The sequence below is a fragment of the Strix aluco genome, chromosome 37, assembly GCF_031877795.1.
Source record: "Strix aluco isolate bStrAlu1 chromosome 37, bStrAlu1.hap1, whole genome shotgun sequence".
Taxonomy (NCBI): domain Eukaryota; kingdom Metazoa; phylum Chordata; class Aves; order Strigiformes; family Strigidae; genus Strix; species Strix aluco.
Window position 1 is genome coordinate 801121 of NC_133967.1, and position 15290 is coordinate 816410.

Consider the following 15290-nt stretch of genomic DNA (forward strand, 5'->3'; position numbering starts at 1 on the left):
GAAGCACGTGGAGTGGGGGGGAAATGGGGAGGAGTCCTCCCTCTGAGGAGGAAACAGTGGCAGATTGACTGCACCCCCCATCCCCTGTCCCTGTGCCATGGGGAGAGGAGGGAGAGCGATGGGGCCCAAGCTGAGGCCGGGAAGGAGGGAGGGGTGTGGGAAGGTGGGGAGGGGGTTTAAGCTGTGGTACCGTCCCTCCCTGTGCCCTCCTGCCTGTCCAGTGTCGGTTTTGTTAGTGTTTGAATTAAAGTGCTGGTCTTTTTTTCTCCCCCAGAGGAGTCGCCTTTTGCCTGGGGCCGTTAAGGGGGGAGGGAGCCCTCTCTGTCCTTATCTCCATTCCAGAGCCTTTTGGGTCATTCTTCTCCTTCCCAGCGCTGGGGGAAGGGCCCAGTGACTGCCTTCCTGGGACTCAGTTGCTCCCTGGGCTCACACTGTGACACCACCAGTGCTGTCACCCCATCGCAGGCGGCCACCAGCTCCCTCAGGGACGATTTGCCCTCAGTGACGCCGCATTGGCTGTCACCAACCACCTCCTGGTTCTCCGTGTGCCCCGGCAGTTTCCAGCGGGATCCGCTCCGGGATCTTGATGGTCGCAGAGGTGGGACTGACAGGCCTGGACTTCCCTGGATTTTCTTTTTTATTTTTCTTTTTTTGAAAATCGGGGGTTACGTTTCCCCGTTTCCCATCAGCGGGAGCTTCATGGCACTGCCAGGACTTCTCCAATCTGAGGGGGAGAGGCTGAGCCGCTTCACCCCCCAGTTCCCTCAGGCCCCATGGGTGCGTCTCATCAGGTCCCAGGGACTTGGGCACCCCCCGGTTCCTTCCAGGGCCTTGACCGTGACCTTGTCCTACCGCGGGCGGTTCTTCCTTCTCCCAGGCCTTTCCCTTTGCCCCTCGGGCCGTGTGCCGGCAGCTCTTGCCGCTGGAGACGGAGGCAAAAAAGGGGTTGGGTGCCTCAGCCTCCTCCTCAGCCCGGGTAACCGGGTCTCCCATTTACTCCAGCAAGCGCCCACGTTTTCCCTGCTCTTCCTCTGCTCCACGATAGACCAAGAGAAGATTTTCTTTAGACCCCAGTTAATGGTTTGGGTAGATCATCTTCAAGGTCTTTTCCAACCGAGATGATTCTGTGATTCTGTGCCTCTGGTCCAATAGGAGGGAGCCCCGAGGCTGACTCGGCTGTTCCCGGGCAGAGCAGCAGCTCAGGGCACCCTGCAGAGCAAACAGACAGACGGACGCCCAGGCAGGGTCCCGCGGGGCTTCACCTTTGACCTTGGGCCCTGCACCCCCCTGCAGAGGCTGTTGGGGAGGGGGCACGTTGGGGTCGCCGAGCCCGGGGAGCCCCAGCGCTACCTGGGGCCGGCAACCGCTGCCTGGGGGCCACTGCTCCAGCGAGGGACAAGTGTCGGGGGGAGCCCTGCGGGGCCCGGCTCTGCCTGGTGATGGGTGATGCTGCCCAGCCTCGCTCCTCACTGGGCCTCACTGGGACTCCCAGTCGCGCACTGGGCAGGAGCGGGGCCATTCCCCGAGCGGGCAGAGTGCGGCTGGCTCGGGGGTCCCCGCACTTGCCCAGCCTCTGCTGTGTCAGCGATGGAGACTGGTCGTGTCCTGGGAGCTGGGGCCGTGCTGGTGGCACTGGTGGTGCTGGGAGCCCACGTGGCTGGTGGCGAGGAGCCCTCGGGTGAGCTCAGAGCCCCGGCACGGGGAGGCTGTTGGTGGGGATGGGCCCCCCCGTGTCCTGGGGGGCTCTGGGGTGGGGGGTGCTGCGTGTGGGGGAGACGCTCCCCCCGCTGCTGCAGCCCAGGAGCAGCCTCCGGGCTCAGCTGTGCCCCGGCTCCCTCCTGCCCCCCCTTCCCCGGGGCTCTGTCCCCCCCAGCTCTCCCCGGTGCCCAGGCTTAGAACTGGCGCCCTGGGGCCAGGATCCCAGCGCCAGCCCTATGTTGGCTGTGGGGCTGTGGGGCCTGCCGGGAGGAGGCTGGGGATGGGGAGGGGGCTCCCTGGTGCCTCTCTGCCCCCCACCCCGTGACGGCCTCACTGCCCACACAGGGGTTTTCCTGGAGATGTATGAGGAAGAGTGTCAGTACCTCAACGGCACCGAGCAGGTGAGGCTTGTGGGGAGGTGGATCTACAACCGGGAACAATTTCTGCACTTCGACAGCGACCTGGGGCTCTATGTGGCCGACACCCCCCTGGGTGAGCCCACAGCCCAGTACTTCAACAGCCATCCGGAATTACTGCAGATTGTACAGGCTGACATTGAGAGGTTCTGCCGGTACAACTACCAGGGTTTTACCCCCTACGTCACGGAGAGGAAAGGTGAGCACGTGGCCGCGCGTTGCCCCCGGCTGGGCACAAGCCGAGCCCCCGGGCTCGCAGCGGGCAGAGCGTGTCCGTGCCGTGCTGGGGCAGGGCCCCGGGCAGCCCCCAGCAAAGCCCCTGCGCCCTTCCCTGAGGGCGCGAGTCCCTCGGCCCCTCCCTGGGCACGTCCTACGTGGGGAGCACAGGGCCAGCGCTGGGCCAGGCTGGGGGCAGGCGTGCGGGGCGGCCCCGGGGCTCTGTCCCCAGCCGCGGCCCAGCGCCCTCCCGCTCTCTCCCAGTTGAGCCCAAGGTGAGGGTCGCCCCCGTGCAGTCGAGCTCCCTGCCCCAGACCGACAGGCTGGCTTGCTACGTGACGGGCTTTTACCCGGCGCAGATCGAGGTGAAGTGGTTCCAAAACAAGCGGGAGGAGACGGAGCACGTGGTGTCCACGGACGTGATCCCCAACGGAGACTGGACCTACCAGGTGCTGGTGATGCTGGAAACCACCCCGCAGCGTGGGGACACCTACACGTGCCAGGTGGAGCACGTCAGCCTGCAGCACCCCATCAGCCAGCGCTGGGGTAAGGCCCTGCGCGGCCCCTGGGGCGGGTGGGGAGGGGGCCGGGTCCCCCCAGCCCTGACCCCCTGCTCTGGGCCCCGCAGAGCTGCAGTCGGACGGCGCCCGCAGCAAGATGCTGACGGGGGTGTGGGGCTTTGTGCTGGGGCTCATCTTCCTGACGCTGGGACTCGGCCTCTACGTGCGCAAGAAGGTGAGTGGGGGGACACTGAGGGGGTGGCCCCAGGGCGTCTCGTGCTGACCTGGTCTCTCTGTGTTTCAGGGCGCCCTGTTCCGTGGGCTGCAGGTACCCTCTGTCCCCCCCTGCCCCGCTCCCTGTGCTCCCTGCATGGGCCGGGGTCCCCCCCGTGCCCGGGGGCAGCGTGTCCAGCTGGAAAGTGTCCCCCGCTGTCTCCGGGGCTCACCCCCTCTTCTCCCCACAGGGTTCCTGAGTGACCTCCTGCCCCCGCGGCTCCGCTGCGCCGCTGCCTGTCCTCTGCCCCCCCGCGTCACCTCTGCCTCGCACCGCCCTGGCCTGGAGTCCCCCGGCCCCGTGCTCATTCCCGGGGTCCCCCCCTCACCCCCTCCCTCCGTCCCTGGCTCCCAGCTTGGCTGTCGCTGCTCTGCAGTCCCGGGGTCCCCAGGGCCCCCCCACGGTGGCCTTCGGGTGCTCTGGCTCTGCCTAATAAAGTGTCCCAGGAGCCCCCGTCCCTGCTCATCTGGGGACAGGGTGGCAGGGGGGGGCACTCCCTTCCCCGGGCCCGGGTGGCCAGGATGGGGCTGCGCGTCCATAGTGGGATGGGGGGGGACATACTGCAGGAGGGGGCGACAACCAACATCATCTGGCCGCCTGTGGGCTGGCCCAGGGGTGGGGACGGGGCTGAGGTCTCCCGCGTCCCCTCACCTGCTCTGGTTGGTGGCTCCGTGTCCTCCTCCCAGATGCCTGACCCTGCTGGTGGGGGGCGGGAGCGGGTAGGAGGGCTCCGGGGTGGGGGGTTTTGGGGGGGTCACCGCGTCCATCCCCAGCACTGATGGCCATTGCTGTCCCTCCTGCAGTGCCCCATCACGGGACACTGTCCTGCACCCCTACATGGCACCCAGCACCCCCTGCCAGGACCCAGGTGTCCTGCCCCCCCCCCTGCCGCTGCTGCCCCCCCAGAGCCCTCCCGCAGCCCTGCCAGCCCCAGGAGCCCCCCCCCAGCTGCCCTGTTCCCCACCACCCCGTGTCCCCAGGATGAGCAGGGTGCGGGTGAGGCAGTTACAGAGAGACCGGGCGGTGCCAGGCTGTCCCCAAGCACCTTTCCTGCTGCTGGAAGCTCCCCAGAGCCCGGGAAGGCAGCACCCTGCTCAGCGGGTGCCTGTGGGGCTGGGCAAGGGGGCAGTGGTGGTGTGGAGCGGGGCTGAGCGGCACCCTGGGCTCTGCCCCCACCTCCTGAGAGGCCCTGCTGGCTGCGGGCGCTGTTCATCTTCATGGCCTTGATGATGAGGATGGTGCCCGTGATGATGCTGACGATGCCCACGGCCAGGCCCAGGGTCACCCCGGGGTCTCGGTGCTCTCGGGGGCAGGGAGGAGCCCCTGGGGCTCTGCAGAGGGGACAGGGGGGGTGAGGACGGGGCGCTGAGCCCCCCCTGACAGAATCACAGAATTTTCTAGGTTGGAAAAGACCTTGAAGATCCTCCAGTCCAACCATCAACCCAACATTAACAGTTCCCAACCACATCAGATCCCTCAGCGCTGGGTCGACCCGACTCTTCAACCCCTCCAGGGATGGGGACTCCCTCCCTGCCCTGGGCAGCCCATTCCAACGCCCAACAACCCCTTCTGGACAGAAATCCTTCCTAAGAGCCAGTCTGACCCTGCCCTGGCGCAGCTTGAGGCCATTCCCTCTTGGCCTGGCGCTGGTTCCTTGGCTCAAGAGACTCCTCCCCCGTCTCTGCACCCTCCTTTCAGGGAGTTGCAGAGGGCCAGGAGGTCTCCCCTCATCCTCCTCTTCTCCAGACTAATCCCCCCCAGTTCCCTCAGCTGCTCCCCATCAGACCTGTGCTCCAGACCCTGCACCAGCTCCGTTGCCCTTCTCTGGACACGCTCGAGTCATTCAAGGGCCTTTTTGGGGTGAGGGGCCCAAAACTGAACCCACTCATTGAGGGGCGGCCTCACCAGTGCTGAGCACAGGGGTAAGATCCCTTCCCTGTCCCTGCTGGCCATGCTGGTGCTGGTACAAGCCAGGATGCCACTGGCCTTCTTGGCCACCTGGGCACACTGCTGGCTCATTATCAATCCCCCCCAGGTCCCTCTCTGACTGGCAGCTCTCCAGCCACTCTTCCCCAGGCCTGTAGCGCTGCTGGGGGTTGTTGTGGCCCAAGTGCAGCACCCGGCATTTGGCCCTAGTGAAACTCCTCCCGTTGGGCTCAGCCCATCGCTCCAGCCTGTCCAGGTCTCTCTGCAGACACTCCCTACCCTCGAGCAGATCAACACTCCCACCCAACTTGGTGTCATCTGCAAACTGACTGAGGGTGCACTCGATCCCCTCGTCCAGATCATCAATAAAGATGTTAAACAGGAGTGGCCCCAAAACCCAGCCCTGGGGGACACCACTTGTGACCGGCCGCCAACCGGATTTAACTCCGTTCCCCACAACTCTCTGGGCCCGGCCATCAGCCAGTTTTTATCCAGCAAAGTGTTTGCCCACCCGAGCCACGAGCAGCCAGTTTCGCCAGGAGAATGCTGTGGGAAACGGTGTCAAAGGCCTCACTGAAGTCAAGGTAGACAACCCCCACAGCCTTTCCCTCATCCAATGAGCAGGTTGCCCTGTCCTAGGAGATCAGGTTTGTCAGGCAGGACCTGCCTTTCATAAACCCGCTGACTGGGCCTGATCCCCTGGTTGTCCATTATATGACTTTCAATGGCACCCGAGATGACCTGCTCCATGACCTTCCCTGGCACCGAGGTCACACTGACAGCTCTATAGTTTCCTGGATCCTCCTTCCTGCCTCTCTTGTAGATGGGTGTCACATTTGCCACCCTCCAGTCCAATGGGACCTCCCCAGTCAGCCATGACTTCAGGTAAATCATGGACAGCGGCTTGGCGAGCACATCTGCCAACTCCCTCAGCACCCTTGGGTGTAACCCATCCGGTCCCACAGACCTGTGTGCAGCCAAGTGGTGCAGCAGGTCTCTGACCACCTCCTCTTCAACTGTGCTGGCCTCAGTCTGCTTCCCCTGCCCATCTCCCAGCTCATGAGGCTGGGTGTCCAGGGAACAGCCAGTTCCAGGGCTAAAGACTGAGGCAAAGTAGGTGTTGAGCTCCTCAGCCTTTTCCCTAATTCTCCTTTTGCTGTTAACGATTTTATAGAAACATTTTTTATTATCCTTAACATCCTTAACAACTGTTATTATCCTTAACAGTTGAGCTGTAGCTGCGCTTTGGCTCTCCTAACGCTCTCCCTGCATAACTTCACTACATCTTTATAGTCTTCATGAGAGGCCTCGCCCCTCTTCCAAAGGTCACAGATTCTCCTTTTGTTCCGGAGATGCAGCCAAAGGTCCCTGTTTAGCCAGGCCGGTCTCCTTCCCCGCCTGCTCGTTATCCGGCACACGGGAACAGCCCGCTCCTGTGCCTTTAAGACTTCGCTCTTGAAGGATGTCCAGCCTTCCTGGACTCCCATACCCTTCAGGGCAGCCTCCCAAGGCATTTTGTCAATCAGCCTTTTGAACAGGTCAAAGTCTGCCCTGCGGAAGTCTAAGGTGGCAGTTTTACTGACCCCTCTCTTTGTTTCTCCTCAATCATCTCATGATCACTGCACCCCAGACGGCCTCCAACCTTTACCTCCCCCACAAGCTCTTCCCTGATCACAAGCAGCAGGTCCAGGAGGGCACCTCCCCTGGTCGGTTCACTCACCAGCTGTGTGAGGAAGTTATCCTCCACACGTTCCCGGAACCTTCTAGATTGTTCCCTCTCTGCTGTGCTGTGATCCCAGCAGATACCTGGGAGGTTAAAGTCCCCCACAAGAACAACGGCAAGTGACCGCGAGATTTCTCCCAACTGTTTGTAGAAAGCTTCATCCCCCTCACTGCTTTGGGTGGGGGGTCTATAGCAGACTCCCACAGCAGGATCTGCTTTGTTGGCCCTTAACCTGATCCACACACCCTCCACCCCGTTATCACTGTACTTGATTTCTGAGCTCTCATACATTCTCTTACATACAGGGCCACTCCACCACCTCTCCTTCCCTGCCTGTCCCTCCTGAAGAGCTTGTAGCCATCGACTGCAGCACTGCAGTCATGTGAGGCATCCCACCACGTGTCTGTTATAGCTGCTATGTCATAGTTCTCGTGCTGCATCATGGCCTCGTCACCGTCTCCACACGGACACGGAGCCCTTGGGCCCAGCTCTTGGAGTGCCACCACCCAGCCAATCCCTCCCCCCGAGTGCTCCAGCCGGCAAATCCTCCTCTCTCCGCTCTAGAGACAAGGACGTTGGGCGGGACAGGGGCAGAACTTTGCACCAGCCCAGGCAGGTGATGGCAGCTGCTCTTCCCTTCCCCACATGTGCTGGGTTGTGTGTGCTGGGGTGTTTGGTAGCCGTGGAGGGGGCTACAGCCGTGGCCCCTGCGAGAAGCTGCTCCAAGCTCCCCCAGCTCCAAGTCGGAGTCTCCTCTGGCCAAGGCCGGGGCGATAAGCGATGGTGGCTGTGCCTCTGCGATAGCGTATTTAAGAAGGGGAAGCTGAGGGGGTATTTGGGGGCACATTGAGGAGGAGTTGGGAGGAGAACAGGTCTGCACAGCCCAAGGTCAGCGGGAGGAAGGAGGAGGAAGGGGGCAGGTGCAGAGCCCCCCTGTATCTCTTGTGAGACGGCAGGGCCCCCTAAACACTCATGGGGGTCAGTGGGGGGAGCAGGGACCCACCTGCAGCCCGGGGGGGACCCCCGTGAATCTGAGGGGAGAAGCCGCCCGCACTGGTGTAGTTCGGCGCTGGGAGGTGTGACACAGGGAGGGAGGGACCCACGGAGGAGCATCTCGAGATAACTGCATCCTGTGGGGGGGACTGGTGGTGGAGAGAGTCTGTGGAGGAGAGGGGAAGTACGAGGAGCGGGGAGGGAATGTAGAGGAGTCCTTCCTCTGAGGAGGAAGCAGCGGCAGATTGACTGCACCCCCCATCCCCTGCCCCTGTGCCGTGGGAGAGGAGGGAGAGAGATGGGGCCCAAGCTGAGGCCGGGAAGGAGGGAGGGGTGCGGGAAGGTGGGGAGGGGGTTTAAGCTGTGGTACCGTCCCTCCCTGTGCCCTCCTGTCTGGCCAGTGTCGGTTTTGTTAGTGTTTGAATTAAAGTGCTGGTCTTGTTTTCTTCCCCTGAGGAGTCGCCTTTTGCCTGGGGCTGTTAAGGGGGGAGGGAGCCCTCTCTGTCCTTATCTCCATTCCAGAGACTTTTCGGTCATTCTTCTCCTTCCCAGCGCTGGGGGAAAGGCCCAGTGACCGCCTGCCTGGGGCTCAGTTGCCCCCTGGGCTCACACCATGACACCACCAGCGCTGTCACCCCATCGCAGGTGGCCACCAACTCCCTCAGGGACGATTTGCCCTCAGTGACGCCGCGTTGGCTGTCACCAACCACCTCCCGATTCTCCGTGTGCCCCGGCAGTTTCCAGCGGGATCCGCTCCGGGATCTTGATGGGCGCAGAGGTGGGACTGACAGGCCTGGACTTCCCTGAATCTTCTTTTTATATTTTTTTTTGAAAACTGGGGGTTATATTTCCCTGTTTTGCGTCAGCAGGAGCTTCACAGCACTGCCAGGACTTCTCCAATCTGAGGGTGAGAGGCTGAGCCGCTTCACCCCCCAGTTCCCTCAGGCCCCGCGGGTGCGTCTCATCAGGTCCCACGGACTTGGGCACCTCCCGGTTCCTTCCAGGGCCTTGACCGTGACCTTGTCCTACCGCGGGCGGTTCTTCCTTCTCCCAGGCCTTTCCCTTTGCCCCTCGGGCCGTGTGCCGGCAGCTCTTGCCGCTGGAGACGGAGGCAAAAAAGGGGTTGGGTGCCTCAGCCTCCTCCTCAGCCCGGGTAACCGGGTCTCCCGTTTCCTCCCACGAGGACCCACGTTTTCCCTGCTCTTCCTCTGCTCCTCGACGGACCTAGAGAAGATTTTTTTCTGACCCAAGTTAATGGTTGGGATAGATCATCTTCAAGGTCTTTTCCAACCGAGATGATTCTGTGATTCTGTGCCTCTGGCCCAATAGGAGGGAGCCCCGAGGCTGACTCGGCTGTTCCCGGGCAGAGCAGCAGCTCAGGGCACCCTGCAGAGCAAACAGACAGACGGACGCCCAGGCAGGGTCCCACGGGGCTTCACCTTTGACCTTGGGCCCTGCACCCCCCTGCAGAGGCTGTTGGGGAGGGGGCAGGTTGGGGTCGCCGAGCCCGGGGAGCCGCAGCGCTGCCTGGGGCCGGCAACCGCTGCCTGGGGGCCACTGCTCCAGCGAGGGACAAGTGTCGTGCGGAGCCCTGCGGGGCCCGGCTCTGCCTGGTGACGGGTGATGCTGCCCAGCCTCGCTCCTCACTGGGCCTCACTGGGACTCCCAGTCGCGCACTGGGCAGGAGCGGGGCCATTCCCCGAGCGGGCAGAGTGCGGCTGGCTCGGGGGTCCCAGCACTTGCCCAGCCTCTGCTGTGTCAGCGATGGAGACTGGTCGTGTTATGGGAGCTGGGGCCTTGCTGGTGGCACTGGTGGTGCTGGGAGCCCACGCGGCTGGTGGCGAGGAGTCCTCGGGTGAGCTCAGAGCCCCGGCACAGGGAGGCTGTTGGTGGGGATGGGCCCCCCCGTGTCCCGGGGGGCTCTGGGGTGTGGGGTGCTGCGTGTGGGGGAGACGCTCCCCCCGCTGCTGCAGCCCAGGAGCAGCCTCTGGGCTCAGCTGTGCCCCGGCTCCCTCCTGCGCCCCCTTCCCCGGGGCTCTGTCCCCACCAGCTCTCCCCAGTGCCTAGGCTGAGAACTGGCACCCTGGGGGGCAGGATCCCAGCACCGGCCCTATGGCGGCTGTGGGGCTGTGGGGCCGGCCGGGAGGAGGCTGGGGATGGGGAGGGGGCTCCCTGCTGCCTCCCTGCCCGCCCCGTGATGCCTCCCTGCACACACAGGGATTTTCCTGGCGATGGGAGAGAGTGAGTGTCAGTACCTCAACGGCACTGAGCGGGTGAGGTATGTGGAGAGGTTCATCTACAACCGGGAGCAGTACGTGCACTTCGACAGTGACGTGGGGCTCTATGTGGCTGACACCCCCCTGGGTGAGCCCACAGCCAAGCACTGGAACAGCCAGCCGGAGAAACTGGAGGACACACAGACTGCAGTGGACACGTTCTGCCGGCACAACTACCAGGTTGGGACCCCCTACATCACGGAGAGGAAAGGTGAGCTCGTGGCCGCGCGTTGCCCCCGGCCGGGCACAAGCCGAGCCCCCGGGCTCGCAGCGGGCAGAGCGTGTCCGTGCCGTGCTGGGGCAGGGCCCCGGGCAGCCCCCAGCAAAGCCCCTGCGCCCTTCCCTGAGGGCGCGAGTCCCTCGGCCCCTCCCTGGGCATGTCCTGCGTGGGGAGCACCGGGCCAGCGCTGGGCCAGGCTGGGGGCAGGCGTGCGGGGCGGCCCCGGGGCTCTGTCCCCAGCCGCGGCCCAGCGCCCTCCCGCTCTCTCCCAGTTGAGCCCAAGGTGAGGGTCACCCCCGTGCAGTCGAGCTCCCTGCCCCAGACCGACAGGCTGGCTTGCTACGTGACGGGCTTTTACCCGGCGCAGATCGAGGTGAAGTGGTTCCAGAACGGGCGGGAGGAGATGGAGCGCGTGGTGTCCACGGACGTGATCCCCAACGGAGACTGGACCTACCAGGTGCTGGTGATGCTGGAAACCACCCCGCAGCGCGGGGACACCTACACGTGCCAGGTGGAGCACGTCAGCCTGCAGCACCCCGTCAGCCAGTGCTGGGGTAAGGGCCTGCGCGGCCCTCTGGGGCTGGTGGGGAGGGGGCCGGGCCCCCCCAGCCCTGACCCCCTGCTCTGGGCCCCGCAGAACTGCAGTTGGACGGCGCCCGCAGCAAGATGCTGACGGGGGTGGGGGGCTTCGTGCTGGGGCTCATCTTCCTGGTGCTGGGGCTCGGCCTCTACGTGCGCAAGAAGGTTAGTGGGGGACACTGGGGGGGTGGTCCCAGGGTGTCTCCCGCATCCCGCTGACCTGGTCTCTCTGTGTTTCAGGGCGCCCCGTTCCCCAGGCTGCAGGTACCGTCCGTCCCACCCCGCCCTGCTTCCCGCTCCCTGTGTGGGCCGGGGTCTCCCCCGTGCCCGGGGGCAGCACGTCCCCGCGCTCACCCCCTCTTCTCCCCACAGGGCTCCTGAGCGACCTCCTGCCCCTGCGGCTCCGCTGCGCCGCTGCCTGTCCTCTGCCCCCCCGCGTCACCTCTGCCTCGCACTGCCCTGGCCCAGAGCCCACCAGCCCCGAGCTCAGCCCCGGAGTCCCCCCCTCACCCCCTCCCTCCCTCCCTGGCTCCCAGCTTGGCTGTCGCTGCTCTGCAGCCCCGGGGTCCCCAGGGCCCCCCCACAGTGGCCCTCGGCCGCTCCGGCTCTGCCTAATAAAGTGTCCCGGGAGCCGCTGTCCCTGGTCCTCTGTGGACAGGGGGGCAGGGGGGGCACTCCCTTCCCCGGGCCCGGGTGGCCGAGATGAGGCTCCGTGTCCTCAGTGGGATGGGGGGGGGACACACACTGCGGGGGGTGGCAACACCCGGTATCGTCCCACCGCTTGCAGTCTGGCCAGGGCTGGGGACGGTGCCAAGGGCTCGCGTGTCCCCTCACCTGCTCTGGTCAGTGGCTCCGTGTCCCCCTCCCGTTGCCTGACCCCGCTGGTGGAGGCGGGAGCAGGGAGCAGAGCTCTGGGGTAGGAGGTTTTGGGGGGTCACCCCGTCCAGCGCCAACGCTGATGGCCACTGCTGTCCGTCCTGTAGTGCCCTGTCACGGGATGCTGCCCAGCACCCTGACACGCACCCAGCACCCCCTGCCAGGACCCATGTGTCCTGCCCCCCCCCTGCCGCTGCTGCCCCCCCAGAGCCCTCCCGCAGCCCCTACAGCCCCAGGAGCCCCCCCAGCTGCCCTGTTCCCCACCACCCCGTGTCCCCAGGACAAGCAGGGTGTGGGTGAGGCGGTGACAGAGAGACCGGGTGGTGCCAGGCTGTCCCCAAGCACCTTTCCTGCTGCTGGAAGCTCCCCAGAGCCCGGGAAGGCAGCGCCCCGCTCAGCGGGTGCCTGTGGGGCTGGGCAAGGGGGCAGCGGGGGGGTGGAGTGGGGCTGGGGGGCACACTGGGCTCTGCCCCCACCTCCCGAGAGGCCCCGCTGGCTGCAGGTGCTGTTCATCTTCATGGCCTTGGTGATGAGGATGGTGCCCACAATGATGATGACGATGCCCATGGCCAGGCCCAGGGTCACCCCGGGGTCTTAGTGGTCTCAGGGGCAGAGAGGAGCCCCTGGGGCTTTGCGAGGGGACAGGGGGTGTGAGGACAGGGCGCTGAGCCCCCGCTGACAGAATCACAGAATCGTCTAGGTTGGAAAAGCCCTTGAAGCTCCTCCAGCCCCACCATGAACCTCCCCCTGACCGTTCCCAACTCCACCAGATCCCTCAGCGCTGGGTCAACGCGACTCTTCAACCCCTCCAGGGATGGGGACTCCCCCCCTGCCCTGGGCAGCCCATTCCAACGCCCAACAGCCCCTTCTGGACAGAAATCCTTCCTAAGAGCCAGTCTGACCCTGCCCTGGCGCAGCTTGAGGCCATTCCCTCTTGTCCTGGCGCTGGTTCCTTGGCTCAAGAGACTCATCCCCCCTCTCTGCACCCTCCTTTCAGGGAGTTGCAGAGGGCCAGGAGGTCTCCCCTCAGCCTCCTCTTCTCCAGACTAAATCCCCCCAGGTCCCTCAGCCGCTCCCCATCAGACCTGTGCTCCAGACCCTGCACCAGCTCCGTTGCCCTTCTCTGGACACGCTCGAGTCATTCAATGGCCTTTTTGGGGTGAGGGGCCCAAAACTGAACCCACTCATTGAGGGGCGGCCTCACCAGGGGTGAGATCCCTTCCCTGTCCCTGCTGGCCACGCTGGTGCTGGTACAAGCCAGGATGCCATTGGCCTTCTTGGCCACCTGGGCACACTGCTGGCTCGTTATCGATCACCCCCCAGGTCCCTCTCTGACTGGCAGCTCTCCAGCCTTAGCCACGCAGGGGGTTGTTGTGGCCCAACGGCAGGACCTGGCACTTGGCCTTAGTAAAACTCCCCCGGTTGGCCTCAGCCCATCGCTCCAGCCTGTCCAAATCCCTCTGCAGAGCCTCCCTACCCTCGAGCAGATCAACACTCCCACCCAACTTGGTGTCAACTGCAAACTGACTGAGGGTGCACTCGATCCCCTCGTCCAGATCATCAATAAAGATGTTAAACAGGAGTGGCCCCAAAACCCAGCCCTGGGGGACACCACTCGTGACCGGCCGCCAACTGGATTTAACTCCGTTCCCCACAACTCTCTGGGCCCGGCCATCAGCCAGTTTTTACCCAGCAAAGTGTTTGCCCTCCCGAGCCACGAGCAGCCAGTTTCGCCAGGAGAATGCTGTGGGAAACGGTGTCAAAGGCCTCACTGAAGTCAAGGTAGACAACCCCCACAGCCTTTCCCTCATCCAATGAGCAGGTTGCCCTGTCCTAGAAGGAGATCAGGTTTGTCAGGCAGGACCTGCCTTTCATAAACCCGCTGACTGGGCCTGATCCCCTGGTTGTCCATTATATGACTTTCAATGGCACCCGAGATGACCTGCTCCATGACCTTCCCTGGCACCGAGGTCACACTGACAGCTCTATAGTTTCCTGGATCCTCCTTCCTGCCTCTCTTGTAGATGGGTGTCACATTTGCCACCCTCCAGTCCAATGGGACCTCCCCAGTCAGCCATGACTTCAGGTAAATCATGGACAGCGGCTTGGCGAGCACATCTGCCAACTCCCTCAGCACCCTTGGGTGTAACCCATCCGGTCCCACAGACCTGTGTGCAGCCAAGTGGTGCAGCAGGTCTCTGACCACCTCCTCTTCAACTGTGCTGGCCTCAGGCTGCTTCCCCTCCCCATCTCCCAGCTCATGAGGCTGGGTGTCCAGGGAACAGCCAGTTCCAGGGCTAAAGACTGAGGCAAAGTAGGTGTTGAGCTCCTCAGCCTTTTCCCTAATTCTCCTTTTGCTGTTAACGATTTTATAGAAACATTTTTTATTATCCTTAACATCCTTAACAACTGTTATTATCCTTAACAGTTGAGCTGTAGCTGCGCTTTGGCTCTCCTAACGCTCTCCCTGCATAACTTCACTACATCTTTATAGTCTTCATGAGAGGCCTCGCCCCTCTTCCAAAGGTCACAGATTCTCCTTTTGTTCCGGAGATGCAGCCAAAGGTCCCTGTTTAGCCAGGCCGGTCTCCTTCCCCGCCTGCTCGTTATCCGGCACACGGGAACAGCCCGCTCCTGTGCCTTTAAGACTTCGCTCTTGAAGGATGTCCAGCCTTCCTGGACTCCCATACCCTTCAGGGCAGCCTCCCAAGGCATTTTGTCAATCAGCCTTTTGAACAGGTCAAAGTCTGCCCTGTGGAAGCCGCCCACGCTGGTGTAGTTGCATCCCGTGGGGGGGACTCATGGTGGAGACAGTCTGTGGAGGAGAGGGGTAGCATGAGGAGCAGGGGTGGAATGCAGAGGAGTCCTCCCCCCAAGGAGGAAGCAGCAGTGGATTGACTGCACCCCCCTGTCCCCTGCCCCTGTGCCGTGGGGAGAGGAGGGAGAGAGATGGGGCCCAAGCTGAGGCCGGGAAGGAGGGAGGGGTGTGGGAAGGTGGGGAGGGGGTTTAAGCTGTGGTACCGTCCCTCCCTGTGCCCTCCTGCCTGTTCAGTGTCGGTTTTGTTAGTGTTTGAATTAAAGTGCTGCTCTTGTTTTCTTCCCCTGAGGAGTCGCCTTTTGCCTGGGGCCGTTAAGGGGGGAGGGAGCCCTCTCTGTCCTTATCTCCATTCCAGAGCCTTTTACATCACAGAAGCACAGAATTTTCTAGATTGAAAAAGACCTTGAAGATCCTCCAGTCCAACCATCAACCCAACATTAACAGTTCCCAACCACATCAGATCCCTCAGGGTGAAGTCGACCCGACTCTTAAACCCCTCCAGGGATGGGGTGAGGGAAGGGGGAGCATTGCAGGGGGGGACAGATGGTACCTGCAGCCCAGGGAATGGAGCGCCCTGAAACACAGGCCTGGAGTTCTCTGGATCTTCGTTCTTTTTTTTTTTTTTTTAAATCGGGGGTTACATTTCCCCGTTTCCCATCAGCGGAAGGTTCACGGCACTGCCAGGACTTCTCCAATCTGAGGGGGAGAGGCTGAGCCGCTTCACCCCCCAGTTCCCTCAGGCCCTGCGGGTGCGTCTCATCAGGTCCCACGGACT

General features: G+C 63.3%; 1 protein-coding gene across 8 annotated transcripts; it reads left to right on the forward strand.

Annotated features, from left to right (window-relative positions):
• Positions 1-1414: 1414 nt before the first annotated feature.
• LOC141917381 (class II histocompatibility antigen, B-L beta chain-like) lies at positions 1415-11335 on the forward strand. 8 transcript variants are annotated; one of them, XM_074810543.1, is made up of 6 exons: positions 1415-1678; positions 2044-2313; positions 2595-2876; positions 2959-3065; positions 3135-3158; positions 3295-3437. In XM_074810543.1, exons 1-6 carry the CDS (start codon positions 1447-1449, stop codon positions 3301-3303), a joined length of 924 nt encoding a protein of 307 aa, XP_074666644.1. In that variant the 5' UTR covers positions 1415-1446; the 3' UTR covers positions 3304-3437. The 8 variants fall into 8 exon arrangements, 7 of the variants coding, with proteins under 7 accessions (XP_074666644.1, XP_074666643.1, XP_074666645.1 ...); XM_074810542.1 differs by lacking the exons at positions 3135-3158; positions 3295-3437 and adding exons at positions 11062-11085; positions 11194-11335 and having other exon boundaries at positions 1416-1678; XR_012621277.1 differs by lacking the exons at positions 1415-1678; positions 2044-2313; positions 2595-2876; ... (1 more) ...; positions 3135-3158; positions 3295-3437 and adding exons at positions 9331-9601; positions 9964-10233; positions 10515-10753; ... (1 more) ...; positions 11062-11085; positions 11194-11306.
• Positions 11336-15290: the final 3955 nt, after the last annotated feature.